The sequence below is a fragment of the Gossypium arboreum genome, chromosome 4 (genome assembly GCF_025698485.1).
Source record: "Gossypium arboreum isolate Shixiya-1 chromosome 4, ASM2569848v2, whole genome shotgun sequence".
Classification (NCBI taxonomy): Eukaryota; Viridiplantae; Streptophyta; class Magnoliopsida; order Malvales; family Malvaceae; genus Gossypium; species Gossypium arboreum.
The window spans coordinates 116,689,610-116,711,899 of record NC_069073.1 but is presented as its reverse complement, the minus strand read 5'-3'; the positions used below and the strand labels follow the sequence as shown (position 1 = coordinate 116,711,899).

The window sequence follows — 22,290 nt, the reverse complement described above, 5'->3', positions numbered from 1 at the left end:
ATATACAAGTTTATCATTGTAGGTTGTGTGGAATGACAGAACCTAATTATATATAATATCCATGTAAAATTGACTCTAATATAAAAACATTTTGCTCAGAACCTGATCAGGACCTATACGAACAAGCTGATAGCTCGGTCTTGATTTAAAAGTCCGAACGAGTAATCCGAACCATAAAACAATCAATTAATAGCTCTAGGGTTTTTGAAATTTCAAACTTCTTCCAACAAAATTCTGAAAACTAATTCATAAACCCGAAGTTCTAACCAAATTTCATACAAATCCTACCTTGTAAATAACTAGAGTGTTTATAAGTTGTTCAAACCCAGAAATTGTTTACATACAATTTCATTGATGGCCAAGACAATGGAGCAATACTTTTACAAAAGCATCAAAAAACGATCATAACTCGCAAAATGCAATTCAGTTTTTCGATGGTTACATACAATGTTACCAGGACTCTTGTCTCATACCCGTTTAGGTGGCACATACTGCACATGCACTTCTTCGCATAAATTCTGTATGAAAGAAAACAACTATTAATACCGGAAACACAAAAGTAATATGACATGGCATAACAAAATATCAAGATAATAAAACTCTATTCTTGTAGGTTTAAAACTTAGGGGTTTGACATGAAAAGAAAAAATCTTCAATATAATGTATACAATATTGTGTTTGCATAATGAGTTGAAATACAACCCCAGCGGCTATGATGCTAAAAAGATGAAACACAAAAATTCGAGAAATGGAACTGCATATTATCATAGAAGACCTAGAGATAAGTTATTCGAAAAGTTCACACAATTAACATGCCCAAACCGTGTTCCATATCTACCATCCTCCATGTTTCCTTTATTGAAAAGAATATGTTGATTAATGAATTTCACCCGTACCTGCAAGTCTTCTGGAAGTGCCTCTGAAACAGCAAGAGTGTAACAACCGGGGACAAATCTTCCTGAGAAGGATTTAGAGAAGTGTCAAAGAACCCAAAATATCTAAGAATCAGATATAATACACTAATGTATACATATAATTCGAAAAGGATGTAAACATAAACAAAAAATAGCAATTGCATAATCTACTATTTTATGGCGAAAAAACTATCATTGAGAAGTCAAAAGTCTGGTGCTTAAGCTATGTTGCAACGACTCTTTATGTTTCTTGAAGTATACAGTCCAACACCGTGTCTGAAAAAATTTCAGACATGGAAATGGAGATATGACCCAGATTCTCCAAATGTATGGAATAACTTGGAAAATTAAACATACCCGTCTTCAGCGCATTATTTAAAACTCACCCAAATTCATGGCAAAAATGCATTATCTCAGCAATCATCCGAGAGAATAGATCTTAAAATCCTAGGGTTCATCAAATAGTATATTGAAAATAATCATAAAGCAATAATGGATTTCTAATCATGCAAGCCTCAATTCTCCATTCAAATAAGGCAACTGAACTTTTAAGACCTTATAATGAATAATTTCCACAAAGCAAAAACAAATAACGAAAAACATACAATCAGTGTTGAACATACCAATTCGCAGCCAACGAGCAGCCCAACTTCTAGACGGATCCATCACAGAGATTATCCTGAAAAAAATAAAATCAGTAATCAAATTTGAAAAGATGCTCAAAGAGATTAAAGGAAGGTAAATTTGAAAGATACCCATTGAAGTTAGGAGTGGTACAATCGACGACGCGTTCATTATCCTCATCCATTTTAAAGAATGGGCAGTTCTCACATCCCGATTCCCTAAACTGTAAATTTTTTAAATACCCAGAAAAGGGAGTAATTAGAAGAATTCGTCAAAAACTACGAAACTTTCTAAAGCGAGAGAAAAATAAAACCCCAAGTAGAAACATAAGAAATTACCTGATCGTAGGTTTTGACGAGGCGGCAACGGAGGCAAGCCCGGAGCTCGTGTCCGAAACTCGTCGGAATCTGTGCGGGCGCGCTTCCCATTGCTCTTTATTCCACTTTCCAACGTAAGGATTTCCGGGTTTTGGTCTTTAACAATGAAAATTTGAAGAAAAATTGGAGGAAAGATTTTTTTGATGGGTTTCTGGGTTTTGTTCTCGTTTCAGGATTCAACGAGGCAAACAATGGAACAATGGGAAGGCCGAGAAATGGAGAAGAAGTTGCCAGAGGCTTGAAAGATGGGTCAGTCCAAATGCCTCTAGTATTACGGGTCGGAGTATTCGTTCGAGCCCACTTTGAACATTTTTAGGTTAAAAATATAACTTAAGTCCCTGTATTTTCATTTTTGAGAATTTAGTCACTTATTTTTTAGATTTGAAGATTTAATTTTAACCCTTAAAACTGTTAAATTTATTTTATTAAATTTATATATGAATTTAAAAAAAGAATTTAACACTGTTAATAATTAAATCTGAATTTTAAATTTTCAAATTTGTAAATAATATATAATATATTTTGACTTCTTTTATAAGATAAAAGGAAAATTTCCCAAACAAATTCGAGATTGATATTAATAAATAATTTTTATCAGACTTTTATCACTTTATATGTGATTGAGTTTTTATTTTTTAAATATCAATTAAAAACAGAGGGTATTTCTTAAATTCACTTGGTGATTATATTAAATTATTATTATTTTAATAAATAATATTGCTATAGTTATTTGAATCGAACTAGATTGGTTAGGATATCGGTTGAAGAAAGATTTAAATTAATTATACCATAAATTGATACGAATTAATTGGATGGAGCTAAAAAAATTGATTAAACGGAGTTTAAATAGTTTTTATTTTTATGAAAACTTTAACAATATATTTGATCAAACTGTCTGGACTAATTAGATCAATGAGTTAATGGCTTGATTGATTTAACTACCTGTCTAATTCTGAAAACTTTAGTGACAAGTAACCGAAATGAAAACATTTATTAACCATAATGCTCTTATTCTAAATTTCTTTCGGTAATCAAAATGAAAACTTAAGAAAAATTTAGGTGACTATATTAGTAGTTTACTTACCCTAAACAATTTTACCCCCTAAAAGAATAGTCAAAGTCAATGCAAGAGATGGTTGGAAGCTTAGACGGATTTATAATTTTACAGCCATTTGCTAAAAGTGTGGGACTGATAAAGCGGAGATGGGCCAAGCTCAAAGTGCTGTAGCTGCGGCAGCTGCCATTAACGATCAAGCTCGAACCCAGCCTTCCTCTTCTTTCGCTTCCATGGATTCTATTATTGCAGGTTTCATGGTTTATATTTACGTCGTTAATATCAATTGCTTTTGATTCATTATTATGCTGTGACTAGACCAATCTCGCGTCTAATCTGTTCGCGAAAATGTCTGAAAGAAAGAAAGAAAAGAACTCAGTTCCAAAAGATCTAAGCATACTTTAAATTCTGCTTATTTTACCTTTGCTGATTTAGAGAATGGAGGCTATTTATTTTTTCACTAGAGTAGTTTGTAATATCATTATCTTTTGCCTTTTTACAGAAGCTGCGGCATATGGCAACGATGAGAATCAGGTTGTTCCATTTCTTAATTCCATAACTTGCTGCTCCCTTTTTTGTTTTTGGGTCACCTAACAAGTTGTGAAATATAATGGGTTTCTTTCAATTTTTGTGCTAGTCTCTTGATGCGCAGGCGCAGAAAGCATTAGATTGCCCTTGTGTATCTGAGCTGCGGAATGGCGCTTGCGGGACTCAATTTACAGAGGCTTTCCTTTGTTTTCTCAAAAGCACTGCTGAAGAAAAGGTAATTATTGTTATTTGAGAACCATTGTGGGGGAAAAAATGGGCTCATTTTTTGTGTTAAGCTTTATCGTTCTGATTAATCTAGACACTCTTATTAGGTATTATCTGCTTACAAAATAAAGAAATGAATTTGAGTATGAATCTATTGTGTATCATCTGCCAAGTTGAAGCTGTAAATACTATAAATATCTTGTTTAGAAAGCAAAGGTTTAGAGCTGGTTTTCCGTATTGTGATTTGTTGTTTCATTTAATTCATTGCATGGCACTTTGGTTCTATGTTTCTCAGAGTCGTGAGTGAGTGTAGGATATACCTGGATGTGTCCAACACGGGAATGTTCATTTTTTCTAAGGTTTATTTTATGTATTTGGAGGGTCCTTAGAGTGTCATATCTCCATAACTATGTTTGGATATGCATCAGATATAGGTGGCGCATATGTCTACTTTGAAAAAAACGAAGAATCAGAGCAACACAACATTGGTTCATTTTTATGTAGTTCCTTGCTAATCTAAATGGCTGGTAGAGGGCTTCCCTAACTGCTTGGCCATTTGAAACACTAATTCCTATCTTTTTATTCACGTTGTTGCCATTCAGAACTCAAATTTCAACTTTTTATCATGAAATGATTTGGCTAAGGGTAGGCTCAGATAAATGCTTTCACTTTTAGGCAATCTAATATGTTTTGAGCTTCTTGAAGATGTCATAATTCATAAACTGGAAATTGTCAAACTAAAATTATATTAAAAACCTATCTTGGCTCCCAAAAAATTTATAATTCAGTCATATTTGTTCCTGACCCCTCAACATTGTCTAGCCTCTATCTTTGTTGAACTTCTATATAAGCACTAATATATTTGAACTTTCCTCTTTAACAGGGTTCGGATTGCGTGCATCCCTTTGTAGCCTTGCAAACCTGCATCAAAGGTAACCCTGATGCATTTCCTAAAAACATCATTGAAGACAAAGAAGTCAAGAAAGAAGATGAACCAATCCAAGAATATAAAATCTATCCTCCTATATGGTTCAAGGAATCTCAGAAACCAAAAGCAAAACCAAAACCAAAGCTGTAGGACAACAGTTCATTCTTATACATTTTCATTGCTTATGCTATTTTTGATTGATAATTGTAGCATTTTAGTTCTTGTTTATGAAAAGATTTGTGTCATCTGTGAATAGAGAGAGTTAAAGATGACCAAATTTGGGTGCTCACTTAGATCATTTGAAAAAGGATCTTTATTGAAATAAAAATCAAACTTTTATTGCACAAACACTATTTTGTGAATTGGAGAATGGCAAAAATAGAGAAATGATAGATTTTTGTGCTTTGGTTTGGAATGGTTAAACTATGAATTTGATTGTTGTGGAAAGTGAATTGCTGAAAGCTGATGATGCTTGAGAACTTTTTAAGGCCATCTGGGATTTCATCACTTTTATTATTTGCTTTTAATGATTGTAGACTTGTTAGTGAGTCGGATTGTTCACCCAACCCGGCTTGTATCGGTTGAGTCCTGGATAAGAATTTTATTTCCAAGCTGGCCTAACTCACCCTAAATTAAAATTAAATGATAAAAGTATTTTTATTTAAATTTATTTATAAATATATATTTATATTTTTAATATTCGAATAATAAAATGGACTTAAGGAGTTGAGCTGAATCACGTTGAGCTTGATTTGAGCCTAGTTCAAGTTTGGACATAAGCTTTTGGATTCAATTATGATTTGATTTGACCTATTAACAAATCTAAATGACTGTCGTATCTTTCTTATTTTTAGTAACATCAAAAAAATTATGGTTTGTTATAATAAATGAACTTAAATTTGTATTTGTAAGGTAAAACACTTGTTGTATGGGACTTATTTGGATGATTGGGTACTCGATCCCTTTTGGGGTCTATAAGATCTATTGTGACTTCCTCTTTTAAAATTTTTTTAATCCAATGATTAAAATTAAACGGAGATATATAGCTCGGAGACACTGAACAAAAATTAGTTTATTTACATTAAGCTTTCGAGGGGTTCATTCAAGGATTACTCAAACTATTACTTAACAAAGAATAAGAGCTTTGGTTTCGGCTCATCGGGATAGAGATAGGAAGAAAAAAAAATTCGTCATTTGTGGATCACTTGAATAAATGCAGTAATTCGCAGAGCGGGGTTATCCTATAGTTATAGTAAATTAATACACAATTTGTACAATAAGCAATTGCTTCTGAATTGTAAAATACTTGCACAAATAGCTATCTCAAATAGAAATTGTCTTTACATGATTTCCAACGAGGTTAGAAAAGAAGGAGATCAGAAAGAATCCAACGAAATGCTTTAAATAAAATGGTGACTATTAAAAAAAACAAATGTAAAGAAACATATATTATAAGACGTCTTTTCTAAATTCGAATCAAAACTTTCGTATTGAAATAAATAATACAAGATTACATAACATCAACGATGTTGAGTGAAAAAATTAGTAAAAAAAGGGACATATTTATCTTTAAAATTGTAAACCTAAAACTTCCTTCAAGTAATGGTGGAAGTTTCTTTGTTAATACCTTAAAGTTTAATGTTCAAAACTTGGTGTTCCTTTTAACTCATGACATTATTTAGCTAAACATTTTATTTTGTTATAAATTTTGCAAAATGAGTGAATTTTTTACACTTATACACCAACATGCATATTCATATCGTATTCAGATTATTTTGTATGTTATAATCATCATGTTATCTTAATAGGTTATAATCATTTTAAGATAATATACATTTATATAAGTTGACATGTTGATCAATGAGGCATTGGTAGTGTTAACAAAAGTCGTTGTCCTAAGATCTTTGAATATTAGAGTTTAAGTCATATCATATGTAAATATTATGTATAGATTCTCCCCCATATTATTACGAGTTTAAGTCATAATGAACAGGCCTTATCCGGATATATTTAGATTTTCAGTTTGTTTTACTTTATCTTCGATTGACTATAGTTCTAGTTGATCAAACATGTATTATTTATGATTTTACCTATACGCTCTTAAAAAAAAGTTTTGACACATTAATGATTTGTATTACTTAGAATTTGAAGAAATTATTTTATGGATTCTTCCCACCACATTATTTACGGTCCCTTCTAATTAAAATAAGACACATCATATTTGATTTGGAATATTAGTTCAGATGTATGAGAAATTATTTTATGGACACTTCCTACTACATCAAGGGTTCCGAATTTAAGATTTAGGTTTTGGTTTGAGGTTCGGGTTCGAGATTCAGGATTCTGAGTTCAAAGTAAAACATTTATCAAAATTATGTATCAATCACGTAGAAAAAATTACTAAACTATTGTTAAATAATTGGAAAGAAACCTAAATGATGTGGTGGGAAGGGTTCATAACCACATCATCAATGGTCCCTTTTCAATTATTTAACGATATTTTAACAATTTTTTTCTATATGATTGATACATAATTTTGATAATTTTTTACATCGAATTTTGAATCTCTTAAACCCTAAAAACTAAACTCGAATCTTAAATTTTAAATTTTGAACTTAAACCCTAAATTTCAAATCCAAACTCGACTCTAGAGTCCAAAATTGGAGTTTGAAATTTTGAATTTAAGGTTTAAAAAAATTATTAAATAATTAAAAAAAATCATTAATAATGGGATAAAAAGAATCCATTAAATAATCTCTCGATGAAAAGGGTGAATAAAATAATTTATATATATTAATATAATAACCATCCGAAGTTGCTTGCAGGAAAAGAACCCTTAAAAGTAACCGCCTTTCGATACTATAAAAAAGTTGGTTTCTATCTAAAGCATAAATCAATCAAACAGACCTCTATTTGGATTTCAATTTTCTTATAATCCTCCTTCAATTCCACCAAGCTTTTTTTTTGCATCTCGCTCCATACTAATACAATGTCGATTTTCGGATCATTAAGCAATGCAATATCTCCCGATTACTTCGGTGATGAATTCGGCTTGCCTCTGCCGCAGTACTCAATGTCGGAGAAAAACAAGGCGGCGAAGACTACAATGGAACTCAAACCGACGATTCAGTTGGGCAATCCACCTGCCGTTACTACCAATTCAAGGCAAGCGATCCGCAAGGAGTTAAAGAATGGCTTCGTTAACCGCACGAAGATGGCTGAAAGTAGAGAGGTGAGACGTGGAGAACCGGCATTGGCCCCGATGTTTGACGGTTTGCTTTGCTTTGAAACTTTTGTTTTTACTAATTTCAAATAAATAATTTTCATTGAATAATGTGAACCATAGTGGACGAAGACGACGAACGCAAGCTTTCAGGATTTTTTTAATTTTTTTTATCGTAATTAATATAACTTCTGTTGTTAGTTATCATTATTCATGATTAATGAACTTGCCTTTATTAAAATATATATTAATATAAAATATAGATAAACTTTTATCAGCTCGTATTATAATTTTTTATAAATTTTAAAATATAAATAACTTAGTATATATTTTCAGTATTTATAATAATATTATATTATTCATTATATATATTTTAAAAATTAAGGGTACCAGTCTTAAAATGAAAAATTTCACATTTGGTCATTTTATAATTTTAAAATTTTAAAATAGTATATAAAAATTATACTTTCAGTCCCTGAGAATTAAAAAATAATTTAATCTTTTAAAAATTAAAAGATATAAATTATTAAAATAATAAAATTTTATTTTACTACCATAAAATATATAACTTTATTTCGGTGCCCTCAAAAATTATCTAACTCCGCCTTTGAGCACAGTCATAAATATAATTACATACAATAATCAAAATAAGACGTAAAATTTTTAAAAATCTATTATCCAAGTTACGTGCACATTTCATAATTTTACTCTAATTTTTCTAAATATTGATGTTCAAAATTTGTCCATAGATGGACTGGTTTCTTGGGTTAAATAAATCCAACCTTCAATTCAAATTAAATAATTAAAAATTATTTAAATTTAATTATAAAAATATATTAATATTAATATAAAATATATTTTTTGATTTTTAAACAATTTGGACCACAATTCCACCTAACCACTAATGGGAGACACAAATTCGAACCTTGGCAACGAGAGGTAGTCATAATCTCGAATATAAACTATAAAATGGATATAAATGATACAAAAAGAACAGTTTGACTAGAAGGTGAATCATATTGGAAAAGTGTCTAATCGGGAAAAAAAAACTCCTTCACCATGAATACAAGCCAAATCTTGAGTTCCTCTCCATCAAAAGGCGTCAACCACCAAAAATGGATTAGGCTAATTGGTGCATTGTGCTCACTAATGATTAACTTGTCCATTTCGAAAATCCATAAAAACCGCAACTATATTAAATACATCAAATCAGACATAGTCAAAGGCTAATTAGCTAGGACTTGAGAAACCAAGTCACAAAGAACTCAAGCAAATCGAATCTCAATGGATCTAAGAAAAATGAATCATTACCAACTCGGAAAACCTCTATCAATGGAGGAGACAAAGGTTATACAAAAGGCTATAGTTATTATTTCAAACATGAAATTTGGTGGAAAACAAGTGGTGATTGGCAAGGATTGGCGGAGGAGGGTAAGTGGAGAAGGAAAAATAAAATGAAAGAAAGCGAACAAAAACAGAGGATGACAAAAAAGAAAGCAAAATGATCATTATCGATAATGGTTGAAGACGACAACATTGTCGAAGACCTCACCGATAGCAACCAAAAGTAGCAACAAATGGAAGAAAGAAAGAAGAAAAAAGAAAGAAATTGACGGAAAAGGAGAGGGCAAAGAGAGGAGGAGAAAGGTTGTGGCCGATGATTGGCTAATCGGGGTGGAAAAAAAGGTTAGCATATCTAAGAGGTTAGGGATTTTGAAAGAAAAATGAAGGCTTAAGGGTATAAAAAGCTATTAAACTTTTTCAAAAAAAAAGCAATTAAGTCCTTTTTTTTCACTCAATTGGGTACTTGAACTGCCAAAATGTATAAAAAAAGATCTTCAAACTTAAAATAAAAAAAAAACAGTTAAGTCCATGCTTTTTTTCATTCAATTAGATACTTGAATTGTCAAAATGCATCAAAAAGGCTAGAAGCGGATCCAGGGGACTGGCAAGGCCCCTAACTCCCCTAAAATGTAATTTTTTTCATTTAGACCCTTTATAATTTACAAAATTTTAAATTAGTAATGGTAAAATTGCACTTTGGCCATCAAAAAATGATAAAATTTTGATTTGATCCTCTAAAAAATTTAAAGATATAAGTTATTAAAATGGAGAAATTACATACTATCATAAAAATATACAATTTATTTTGGTCCCCCCAAAGTTTTTTTTACTTCGCCTCTGCCCCCTAAGTCATATGTCTAGATCCGCCACTGAAAAAGGCTATTTGACCGTTAACTTTAACGGATAATTAACGGTTGACTGTTAAAGTTAATTATCCCTAATTTTTTTCAATTAAAGTCATCACGTGTCACAACCATGATATAACATATGACAAAAAATGAAAATAAACAAAATTAATAAAAATTATTAATTTTCAATAAAAATATAAAAAATTAAAATTTACTAAGAATTAGAAAAAATATAAAATATATAGAAATACGAAAAAATATAAAATTTTATAAAATCATAATAAAATTATAAAAAATATAAAATTAAGTAAAATAATTATAAAAATTATTGTACCAAAAAAATATTTTATAACTTTAACTTTAGCTTTAACTTTAATTGCTTTTTTTTTTTTAAAGTTTGAAGACTTTTTAATGTATTTTGCCAGGGGCTTAATTGTTCTTTTTTTGAAAAAAATTGAAGATTTTTTACACCTTTAAGCCAAAAAATGAAAGTTTTTATCCAAGGTTGTTTGATTATTCATTATTCAACACTCTACTTAGATGTTGGGTGAATTGCAAAATTTCTAAATATAAAAAAAGTAGAGAATAAAAGTGGATGATAGAGTAAAAGAGAGTGTATTTTATTGATCAATCGACTACTTTTAATGACTATTAAATTTAAAATATATCAAAACTTATCTTGATCTTAATTGACATCTATTTAATAAGATATTCATAATAATTTAAATATATAACTATAGTCGAACGATTCAAGTTTAAATTTTAGAAATAATATAAGTATATATAATAATCATGAACTCTAAAAGAATTAATTATTATGAAAGGCTAAACAGGCACGTACTCAAAACTAATATTGGATTTTATACTCAAACCTATCTCGATTGGGCAGAGATTCGATCGATAACATTTTATTAACTCATTAATTTTCCGTTTATCAGTTTAAATTTTAAAAATAATATAATTGTATATAATAATCATGGCTTCTGAAAGGATTAATTATTATGAAGGGATAAATGAGCATGTACTCAACACTGATATTGGATTTTATAACCCAAACTCATCTCGATTGGGCAAAGAATTAAATCGATAACATCTTATTAGGTCAATAATTTTCCATTTTCGTGTTTAAAGTGTATAAAGTGGGAAAAATGATTTTGAAGGGGCGAAACTGCAAAAACAGAAGAAGTTAAAATTAACTAACTGCCACGAGAGGAAGGGAAGTGAAAAAGAGTTCTGAAAAGAAAATTCTCCCTCCATCTATCAAAACTTTACTTTTGTGAAATTCCCAATGTAATAATCAGGTAGGGTTTCCAAATTGACGAGAAATCAAAAAAAAAAAAAAAATGGAGGGAGTTTGGGAAAATTTCATGAGAAACAATCAGGATACGTTCAAATCCCTTTTCCAGCGCAAGAAAAGTTCATCCAATGATGAAGATTCCCAAGTAATCTCTCCGAGGCCCATCCCTCAGCTCTCTGCTCTCGCCAATTCCGTCGTCTTTCGCTGTTCCAAGTACTCTCCCTCTCTTTCTCTCTCTATATGTATACATTTCACCGCACATTGTTCGTTTCTGTTGTATTCCCATATTGTAATTCGTAGTCAGATCAAAATGTCAATTAGGGCTTCTTAAATCAATTAATACTTATTAGAGTACGGTGTTGATAATGCGAAGATATTGTTCTCTTTGGTGCCGTGAGCAGTTCACCCAGTTCACGTAGTACTATACTTGCCCACATGACCTAAGCTCTTTAGCGTCACGGTTTCACCTGTTAAGGCATTGAGAGGCACCCTAGGCTCTTTTCAGTGCCGGGGACAAAAGCTTGAGAGTTGCTCACAGCATTCAAAAAGGAGAATACCTTCGTGTTATCAATATTGATTAAAATGTTAGTCAGATCAATGCATTTTGTGCTTCAACAATAATTAGTCCAATTTTATAATAATCTGAATGTGCTTTTGTTTACTTCTTGTTGCAGGATTCTTAAAGTTCCTACTGAAGAATTACAACATCGTTTCGATATAGAGCTTCCAGAAAGTGTTAAACAGCTTTTCACATATGCTAGGAACTTTTTAGAGTTTTGCTCCTACCAAGCATTGTATAAAGTGAGTAGGAGTCCAGATTATTTGAGTGACCCGGATTTCCGTCGATTAACCTACGAGATGATGCTTGCATGGGAGGCCCCCTGTGTTGAGTGTGAACGTGGAACCAAAGTAAGAGATGCGTTGGAGTTGTTTGCCAAACATGTTCTTCCCCATATGTTGATTAAAAACTTTGTGGATGATTTTTTTGGGGTTGACAATGGTCTCTGAAATTCTCATATCTTGTAGGAAACTTCATCCAACAATGAGGAGGTCGAGGATGACGAAGATGGGTCACTGTTTTATTCAAGTCCCATCAGTATGGCTGTTCAGGTTTGTTCTATTTTTGCTAGTTTCATAAATTTCATTTGCATAAAGATGTTGTATGCTTGTCCTGTTTGCTCTATGTTATTGGCATTCTTCCATGGCTTGATAATTCCTCAGCCTTTTAGTTATCTGGGACTTGCTTTAAATGACCAACTATATGAGCTGTAGTTTTAAGTCAAGGGGTCAACTATGCTACTTTCATTAAATTTCATGTTATACCATGGCTTTATTTTTGTATTTCTATTTTATCTAATTCTGGCATTTTATGTATTTATGATATTAAATGTTTTTATGATGCCTTTGATATGTTAAATATTTGAAAAAGGAAATTTAAGACAGTACAAAAGAAGAACTAAAGGTAAAGAGTTTACATGTAAACAAACCAAAAAGTAGGAGAACAAAATTGAAGGCAACCATTTAAGAAGATAAAGGATAAAAGACCTATTAAAGATGAAGATAATTAAGTGAAGAGGAACTTACTAATTAAATTCAGTAGAAATTTCAAACGAATAGGATTAATATAGAATTTGGGAAATCTAAAAGGTTTAAAAGGTACAGAATTTATAAGAACAAAGGGGAAGGGGTGGGTGGGAAGTAATAATATTAGAAAGGCTTATTAAATTTGTTGGCTTATGAAATGAATTTTGGGGGAGCCTAAGCCAGGGGAGGGGGTGATTATATTCAAAATTCATTATTTACTTTTCTATCAGGTTGATGACAAGAAAACTGTTGGGCGAGAGGCTTTTGAACGAATAGCTCCTGTGTGTGCTGTTGTTGCGGATATAATAACAGTTCACAATCTTTTTGATGCATTGACAAGCTCTACAGGCCCCCGACTTCACTTTATTATATATGACAAATACCTCCGAAGCCTTGACAAGTATGGATGCATTATTGTTTTCTATCAATTTTGTGAACTCTAATGCCTTCTATTATTTAACTGTTGTGTCAAGTCACTTGAAGTAAACAAAAGGGGGAATGTTGGGGTTCAGACCAGGGGCGAAGATGGGGGGGCAGGCAGTGCCCTTGGCCCCCACAAATATGGTAAATTGACTATGTAGTCCCTGCAAAGTTTATGAAACCACAAGTTAATTGTAAAATTGCGCTCCCCCCCACCCAAAAAAAATATATATATATATATTTATTATTCATTTTGCCCCCTAAAGCAATTTCTGGCTTCACCTCTGGTTAAAACTCATAGATACTTGTCTTTTAACTCTTCTTTAACCTTTGCTATTTGTTTTAAATATTTTAAACTTCTAACAAATGGATCATGAAAGATACATGATCAGTGTTCCAAACTTTCTTGAATCAAGCTGTAGAAAACATTTAATGACTTAGTCTCAGTTGTTATAAATTCTAAGGATTTTTGTGTTTGACTTAACGGCATAAGGATTTTTGGGTTCGAATTTTCAACATATGTGATGAGATTGAATAAAATAGGAAACATTTCTACTTATATCTTCTTTAGTATTGTGATTTTTTTTCTTTTAGCTATTCTGACATTTGAGTTTAAACGATTGAGATAGTTATTGATCTTGGATCTTTACCCATCCTTAGGGTTATTAAGGCTGCGAAAAACACATTGGGACCCTCGCTTACCAATCTTCCACTTTCTGATGTGGAGATAATTATAGATATTGAAGGTGCTGTTCCAACTCAACCCGTTCTGCAACATGTTGGAATCTCAGCATGGCCAGGTATGTCAATGTTGTGAAAATTGATCATTATGGAGTTAACCTTTAAAAGTAAACTTTCAGTGTTCTCAAAGTTTTTAAGAACATTAACTAATTTCCTCTACAGGTGGTGCTTGTATGAGATCAAGGTAGGCCATATCATACATGTATTCATAGAATAATGTTATCTTCATCTAAATGTATCAAATGGTACTGATTTTTATCAATTAATGACTTCCTTGTCTAATATATGGATCCATCAAGTAGTACTAATATTTGTGCTGATGAATAATTGTTAATGTAAAATATTTTAAACTTTTACATGCATCCTTAATATGAAATCCATGTGTAGTAAAGAACTAATCTATAGAAATTGGTTATGCAACGGAAATAATTTATAGACCAAGAGATCTTGTCAGTTTCGTTGATGCCATTGATTCGTATACTTCAATAGAGAGGCTTTGGGTTATTTATGCATTATCTTTCGGTTGTTTATCTGTTGAGTTTCTATTTATGCAGGACGGCTCACTCTAACCAACTATGCTCTGTACTTTGAGGCTTTGGGTGTTGGTGTATATGACAAAGCCGTGAGATATGATCTGGCAACGGACCTGAAGCAGGTCATAAAACCTGAATTAACTGGGCCACTTGGTGCTCGTCTCTTTGATAAAGCCGTTATGTACAAATCAACAACCGTGTAAGTTGTCTGTCAGCACAATAACCCGGAATTATATTGCTTCATGTCTTCTTTAAAAGAAAGTAGAATTTCTGATATTTATTTGGAACTTTTAAAATCTATTTACAGTACAGAGCCTGTTTATTTTGAGTTTCCTGAATTTAAAGGCAATTTTCGTCGGAACTTTTGGTTGGATATATCTCTGGAGATCCTGTATTCACACAGATTTGCTAGAAAAAACCACTTCAAAGAGACTCAGCAGTCGGAAGTACTAGCAAGGGCTATACTGGGTATATATCGTTATCGTGCTCTGAGAGAAGCATTTCAGTTCTTCTCATCCCAGTATAAAACTTTACTTAGTTTTAACCTAGCTGAGAGCCTTCCTGGTGGTGATGTGATTTTGGAAACTCTTGCTAGTCGTTTGGCACTTTTAAATGTTGATAATTCTCCTAACACTGTGAAACACCCACCAACTGCATCTCCTTTTTCACTCCTGGCGCTCAGTCAACTTGGATTCATCCCACAGAAGAATGCAATTCTGGATGGAGAAGCATTAATAGTTGGAGATTTCTGTGTTGGGGAAACTAATCCCTTAGAGACAGCAGTGAAGCAATCTATATCTGACACAGGTAGGGCTGAAGCTGCACAGGCAACTGTGAACCAAGTGAAAGTAGAAGGGATTGAAACAAATTTAGCCGTAATGAAGGTTTGTTATTGCAATCTCCCATCTATTATATTTGGTTTCAGGCCAAAAAAACTGTCATATGCTATTTTAATCAAGTCATTAATTTGTTAGGCAGAACTTGTCATCAGAAACATTAATTCATTTTGATGTCCATGTTGATCTAGGGAAAGTTTTGTTTGTTCATGCTTCTAGGAAACAACATGAGTGTTCAATTGATTACTGGATGGCTACCAAGCCTTTTGTTGTACCACACCAACCGAGCATCAGAATCTTTTTGAACATTTGAGAAGGTTGCTAAAAGTTGTGACTTCTTTTCTAATTTGTAGGAGCTGCTACTTCCTGTCATTCAGTTAGCCACTCTTCTTGAGCTTCTGTCTTCATGGAAAGCCCCTATTAAGTCAACTGTCTTTCTGATGTCGACCAGCTTTGCAATTATAAGGTAAAAATTGTCTTTGACTGGTCCTTCGCACACGTTGCTTAAGAACAATACATGATCTACTTCTGTATGTCCTGAAAGTTGAAACATGTTAAATGAAATTCTTTATGATATACGAATTGTGAACCTATGTGGGAAATATTTATATTAGTGGATCACTTAGCTGATCGTTTCCTGAATTTTCTGCATGCAACATTTCATGTTTCGTTTTTCCATTGAGGTAAGTTTCATGTCCTTGCCATGCTTCTTTGAAAATGCACCATAAACATCCATTTGTGTATGTTCACTTTGGTATAGGTGTTTTTATTTAAATTTCCACATTTTGTTATTGTATAGACAAACCAAATGATATAATGAATCCATTAATTATGATGTGCAGGGGGTGGATTGCATATATATTGGCACTTGTTTTTGTATTCTTCGCAATTGTCATGCTCTGGAATAGGTATTTTAACAAAGGGAAGCCCTTAGAAGCCTTCAGAATAATAGCTCCACCAAATCGAAATGCAGTTGAGCAGCTGTTGACATTACAAGAAGTCATCTCCCAATATGAAGCACTAATCCAAACTGCGAATGTTATTCTCCTCAAGATTAGGGCTATCTTATTTGCAGTCTTACCACAGGTGCATGTCCCAGCTATATTTGAATCACATAAAAGAAAAATGAAATATGCTAAATATGTATGTCCCATAATGTATAAGTAAAAGTGTGGAAGGTAGCACTAGTCTTCCCCTCCCCCCATCACATTGAATTGAAAATGAGCAAAATGAAAACTTAAAATCTCATATCTGAGTCTTAACTTATATCTTCGTCTTGTACATTAACATGAATAAGTTTCTTGTTTTACCTGCATCACCTTGCCACTGCTAATTGAATCATTTGGTGGCTTTTTTTTTATGGGTTTGATCCTATAGAAGTGTTGTAAAGAAAGAGGACTAGGGTGGGACTTTTTTGGTTAGGCATTTTATTTTATTGTTCTGAACTTACCAGAAATAATGGCATTCTAGGGTTCTGAATATTTTTCATGAAAGTTTGGAATTTGAAAGTCCCGTAGCTAGTGAACTGTTAAGGTATGGATAAGTCATGGCAAATAATTTATTCCAAAACATATGGAAAATGACTAGAATACTTCTCGAAGCAGGGCTAAGAAGCTATGTTACTGAGGCTATGGGGTGAGTGTTAGATACCTTTATGTGTAACACAAACAAAATTGTTGTCTAAACTTTTCCATATATCGGAGTATCATAACCCCATAGTCCAAATCTATGTCGGACATGAATACTTAAAACAAAATGAAAAGCCAAAGTAACATAATTATCCAAGTCTTTCTTTTTCTTGAATTTTATTTTGCATGAATATTGTGGAATGTCAGTATATAGTTAATTGGTCCCGCAAACAGATTGAATGAATTTCTTAGTTAATTTTTAACTGCAGGATTTCTCCGAGTTCCTGACAATATTTTCTCTGCGTTATCTGTCTGCCAGGCCACTGACAGGGTTGCTCTCTCACTGGTTTTCTTGGCTGTAGTGTTAGCTTTTGTGCCTTTGAGATTCTTGATATTGTTTGTATTCGTAGAAGCTTTTACGAGAGAACTGCCATATAGGAGAGACAGCAATGACCGGTGGCTGCGAAGGCTTAGAGAATGGTGGTTTAGGATACCAGCAGCACCAGTTCAGCTTGTTAGAGCCGATGAAAAGAAAAAGAAATTATGAAAAATGCTGTGAACAACACTCAGATTGCAAAATCGTTCAGGTCTTTCTCTTCTATATATATCTATATATTTCATTTCTGCTTATAATTGTTCTCCATTGATAGTCCACATAATGCATATGGTACCCATGGTGGATCTCCGCCACAAATCGACCCGCCCTAATTAGGGGTGAGCATTCGATCGAATCGAATCGAATCGAAAATTTTCGAGTTAATCGAGTTTTCGAATCTTATTTTATCATCCTAACTTTATTTGAAATTTTCTTGAATCGAGTCGAGTGAGATGGAATTCGAATCGAATTGAATCGAATATATTTGTTCGAGTTAAATTTTAAAAAATGATTTTGGGTCCTTGTAATCAGTGTCACCCATCGTAATAAAATTTATCCACCTTAATTAAAATTTTTATTAACTTTCATCATCTCATATTTATTTATTAATCTTTTATATACGGGTTAGCTTTTTTGTTTGCTTAGTTGTTTCAATTATCTTGATTCTTGTCACTATGTGTTTTCGAATTAAAAAATATATTAGATGTAAAAATGTGATTTTTAATAAAATTATTTTAAAGATAAAATGTGAAATTGATACCAATATAAAATTTTAACATGAATATTTAATAGCATAATTAATAATTTAATTTTAATAGAAATATTCAATATGACTAAACAATCCAATAATATAAATAATATAAAATATGAAATTTAATTTAATAATATAAATAGTAGATATAAATAAAATTATTACTATTTATGTTTAGTGATTTTTTAGATAATTTTAATTTTTATTTGAGAGTATAGGGTGAGAACTAAAAATTTAGGGGCAAATAAAAAGTTTTAGGAGATAAAAGTTTTGAAGGAAAGTAAATAGGGGAGAGTAAAATTTTGGAGGAAAAATATTAAAAAAAAATTGGGGGTGGATTTGGGGTAGATGGGAGGTGGGATTAAAAGGAAGTAAAAATTTTAAGAAGAAAATGGGAGGGAGTAAAAATTATGGGGGAAAATAAAAAGTTTTGAGTGTTTTTGAGAATAAAATTTTGAGAAAAAGTAAATGGGAGAGTAAAATTTTAGTGGGAAATGGATTTTGGGTAGATTGGGGGGTTGGGATTGAAGGGGAGTAAAAGTTTTGGGGGAAAAGTGGGAAGGAGTAAAAATTTTAAGGGAAAAGTAAAAAGGTTTGGGAGTTTGGGGTAAAAATGTAAAATATTATAGTTTGATATTCGAATTATTCGAGTTATTCGAATTCGAAAACTCAACTCGATTCGAACTCGAAATTCGAAAAAAAAATTCGAGTTGACTCAAATAATTCGATTCGTTTAACTCGAAATTCGAATTTTTTTTCGATTTTTTTGAGTCGAATCGAGTTTTGCTCACCCCTAGCCCTAATCCTCTCTTTACTTATCTAGCATTGAACCTACGACAACTTGCATGTATCATACCTTTAGCTTAAGCCAGGAAATCATGGTCTTCAATGGAGTTTAAATGTTAGCTAGCAAAGAGAAAATTAGTTGTTTTGTGACAAGAAGAATGAATTACTTGTCTATAAATAGAATTGCTGGTTATAACGCGTATGGACTGTATTCCCCTGCCGTTGCTATGGAAGCTTCAATGGAGTTGGCATAAATCTCATCTCCTTTTAAGACAATATCCTCTTGACATTTCATCTATCCATTATAATTAGATGGTTAAAATATGCCATAGGTTCCTATACTTTTCACAAATTTAAAATTTAGTCCCTATAAATTTATTTTCAGGAATTTAATCCCTTTACTTTCAGGATTTCAAAATTCAAGTGTTAATTTTTTTGTTAAATTTGTTAGTGTAACATTTTGAAATAAGAAAAATTCAGTAACAACATAACAAAAAAAATGGTGTTATAATGAACTTGAATTTAATAAAATAGTCTTTACAGTATTAGTTGTTCTACTTGAATTTTGAAAGAAATTTAAAAATAAATTGACTAAATTCCTTGAAATAAAAGTTTGAGGATCAAATTTTAAATTTACAAAGAATATAGGACTTATGGTATATTTTAATGTAATTGCATTTCTTCATTAGTCAGGGCGAGTCATGATGTTAGATTTTCTTTTAAGTCAAGTTGTGTTTGATATGATTATTTCAAAGTAATATTTTTGTATTTAAATTTAATTTAACTAAGGAAATTATTAATAAATAATAAATCGGGTCAGGTCGGGTCGAATCAACTGAAATTAGGTAAAGCTCATGGGTGAAGTATTTTATGCATGAATCAAATACCATGGTAAATTTGGAGTAAATTGATTCAATAGCCTATATTATTCTTTTTTACTTTAATAAATTAATTAAAGTAATTAAATATATTTTTCCCAATACCCATCTTCATCCTAATCATCTCCCACTATTTTCATCCCTCACAAAGAAATTTGAGAGATAAAATATAGATATAACAAATATATATATTAATAAATTTTTTATTTCATAAAGTATAAACAGAGGTTTAAGATGCCGTAGTTTATTATTATTATTATTTATTAGAAAAAAAGCATATATAAAATATTAATAATCGAACTTATATACAAGGCATAATATTTGATAACAAAAATATTAAAAAAAGCAGCAGCAGCAAATGAACGTACTTGTTCATCAGGAAGTGAAAATTCATGCATGAGCGAACGTCCCTTTCTTTCGTTCTGAGAATCCTTAATCTCGAAAATCAAAAGTTTTCGAGACCCTATCTGATTATTCCCGTCATGAGCGTTAATAGGATTGATCATTTGCTCCTTTCATGTCCCACATCTCGCTACTCAATCGATTCTTTGTCTATAACTTTCTTTGTTAGTTTAGTGAACACGTAAAAAGTTTCATCTGCAGTCTCCCTGAAAATCTTCCACGGTTCTTTATATTTATCCTTGTAGATTTCAAAGTCAGGGATGTAATCGCAAGGTAATGGTTCACCATTTACCTTCTTCGAGAGGTAACATGTGATAAGTTTCTCGTTGGTTGGTATAAACCGATAACTCAAAAAAAACATCATGTCATATTGATAATCGGAATCCATTGTAAAGTGGTATTGAAATTTAAGAAACTTAATAAAAGAAGAAATTGTGTGGATATTAATTTATGTATATATATTGGGGTAATAATAAAGAAATTTTATATATTAAATTATGATTTGCAATTAAATTGGGATTGTGGATTATATTATTACTTTTATATTGAGATTAAATTATTTAAATTTATTTACATATCTTGATAGTTAAATTTATTATTATATTTGGAAATTTCTTTAATTATGATCTTATTGTAGTAAAAAGAAAATTCAAGGTCTGTTTTAGTAATTAAGCCACTTATCCACTGTTATACCTCGACGGACCAAGCCAGGAGGGGAGCAGACTAGGATAATTCCCATTTTAGTCCCACTTAAAAATTAAGACTTTAATTTGAATACTTTTCAACTTTGAAATAATGAGAACATGTTATGTTACATTCTTTTACATATATGACGATGATGTTTATCTATTACAAAAATGAAAATTCTAAAAATATATTTTGTTGTGCGGAAGCGTATAAAAGAGTAAAATTATTATACTAAAAAATCACACTAAGTTTAATTCTCAGGAAAGAGAGGTGGATCATAAAGATCGCTTAAGTACCAGGTCTTTCCTAGCCAGAATATCCCTTTATCGTAATTTAATAGCACAATAAATCACAACAATTACACTCACAAAATATGCAAAATAATACAATAAAGAACACTAGTATTTTAACAAGGTTCAGCAAATTTTGTCTACGTCCTCGGGCACTACCAAATATATTTCTCTCCAAAATACAAGTGAAAATTTATAAAGAGAGAGAAAAATGCCTTAAGTAGAGAATGGCAAATGTGGGTTGATAAAATATGAGAAATGGTTAGGCCTATTTATAGTGGAGGTTCAAGGATCAACTAGCAAAGTCAATATACAATTAGGGACCAAAATTTTCAATTATCTCATGCCAAATCTCAATTCCACTCTTGGTGCCTTAAATCTCAGATTTCTAGTGCCAACATTTTGATACTCATATCTTTGTCTTTTCAAAATATGGATGATTGCCAATAATCTCCACCTTGAAAATTTGATTAGGATAATCTTATCTTCACTCAATTCTTCCTGCCTTTGTCAACGATACTTGGTTGTTGTTACCACATTGGTCATCATATTTGTGGGATTATCTGCAGTTTTAATCTTCTGAAGATGAGTTTTCCCTTCATCAATAATTTCCCGAATAAAATGGAATCGTACGTCGATATGCTTTGTACGTGCATGATAGACTTGATTCTTTCCTAAATGAATAGCACTTTGACTATCACAATACACATTAATATGCTCCTGAACCAACCCCAAGATTTTAACCATACCTTGTAACCAAATAGCTTCCTTTACAGTCTCTGCTACAGCCATGTATTCGGCTTCTGTGGTTGACAATGCAACTGTAGACTGCAGTGTAGACTTTCAACTTATTGTTCCTCCAGCAAGTGTAAATACATAATCGGTGGTTGATCTTCTTTTATCTAAATTGTAGCACCCCAAACCCGGCTCAGAAGTTATGGCCGGATCCGACATGCCACATCAAAAACGTAAAAAAAAATTTCCTTTCTAAGTCCAGAAAATCGTACTTGATGTTC

The 22,290-nt window shown here is 31.8% G+C and overlaps 3 protein-coding genes and 1 long non-coding RNA gene across 7 annotated transcripts; 2 read left to right on the top strand and 2 right to left on the bottom strand.

Moving 5' to 3' along the window:
- Positions 1–218: 218 nt before the first annotated feature.
- Positions 219–2,158, bottom strand: LOC108458404 (transcription elongation factor SPT4 homolog 2). Its single transcript, XM_017757786.2, has 5 exons — positions 1,877–2,158; positions 1,670–1,761; positions 1,538–1,593; positions 897–958; positions 219–518 (listed from the first exon to the last, which is right to left on the bottom strand). Exons 1-5 carry the CDS (start codon positions 1,964–1,966, stop codon positions 468–470), a joined length of 351 nt encoding a protein of 116 aa, XP_017613275.1. The 5' UTR covers positions 1,967–2,158; the 3' UTR covers positions 219–467.
- An 848-nt stretch (positions 2,159–3,006) lies between these two features.
- Positions 3,007–4,998, top strand: LOC108459456 (mitochondrial intermembrane space import and assembly protein 40 homolog). 2 transcript variants are annotated; one of them, XM_017758829.2, is made up of 4 exons: positions 3,007–3,221; positions 3,472–3,503; positions 3,622–3,732; positions 4,606–4,998. In XM_017758829.2, the coding sequence occupies exons 1-4, from the start codon at positions 3,119–3,121 to the stop codon at positions 4,798–4,800; spliced, it is 441 nt and encodes a 146-aa protein (XP_017614318.1). In that variant the 5' UTR covers positions 3,007–3,118; the 3' UTR covers positions 4,801–4,998. The 2 variants fall into 2 exon arrangements, with proteins under 2 accessions (XP_017614318.1, XP_017614317.1); XM_017758828.2 differs by having other exon boundaries at positions 3,009–3,221; positions 3,607–3,732.
- Positions 4,999–11,189: 6,191 nt separating this feature from the next.
- On the top strand, positions 11,190–17,737 carry LOC108460987 (uncharacterized). Of its 2 annotated transcripts, none has more exons than XM_017760728.2 (10): positions 11,190–11,575; positions 12,037–12,271; positions 12,389–12,472; positions 13,177–13,346; positions 14,027–14,166; positions 14,662–14,839; positions 14,948–15,524; positions 15,830–15,942; positions 16,319–16,562; positions 17,374–17,737. In XM_017760728.2, the coding sequence occupies exons 1-10, from the start codon at positions 11,409–11,411 to the stop codon at positions 17,464–17,466; spliced, it is 2,001 nt and encodes a 666-aa protein (XP_017616217.1). In that variant the 5' UTR covers positions 11,190–11,408; the 3' UTR covers positions 17,467–17,737. The 2 variants fall into 2 exon arrangements, with proteins under 2 accessions (XP_017616217.1, XP_017616215.1); XM_017760726.2 differs by having other exon boundaries at positions 11,210–11,575; positions 17,424–17,737.
- A 3,470-nt stretch (positions 17,738–21,207) lies between these two features.
- Positions 21,208–22,290, bottom strand: LOC128291487 (uncharacterized). Of its 2 annotated transcripts, none has more exons than XR_008281287.1 (2): positions 22,024–22,290; positions 21,208–21,837 (listed from the first exon to the last, which is right to left on the bottom strand). It is a non-coding gene; the product is annotated as an uncharacterized LOC128291487 (long non-coding RNA). The 2 variants fall into 2 exon arrangements; XR_008281288.1 differs by having other exon boundaries at positions 21,208–21,962; positions 22,024–22,040.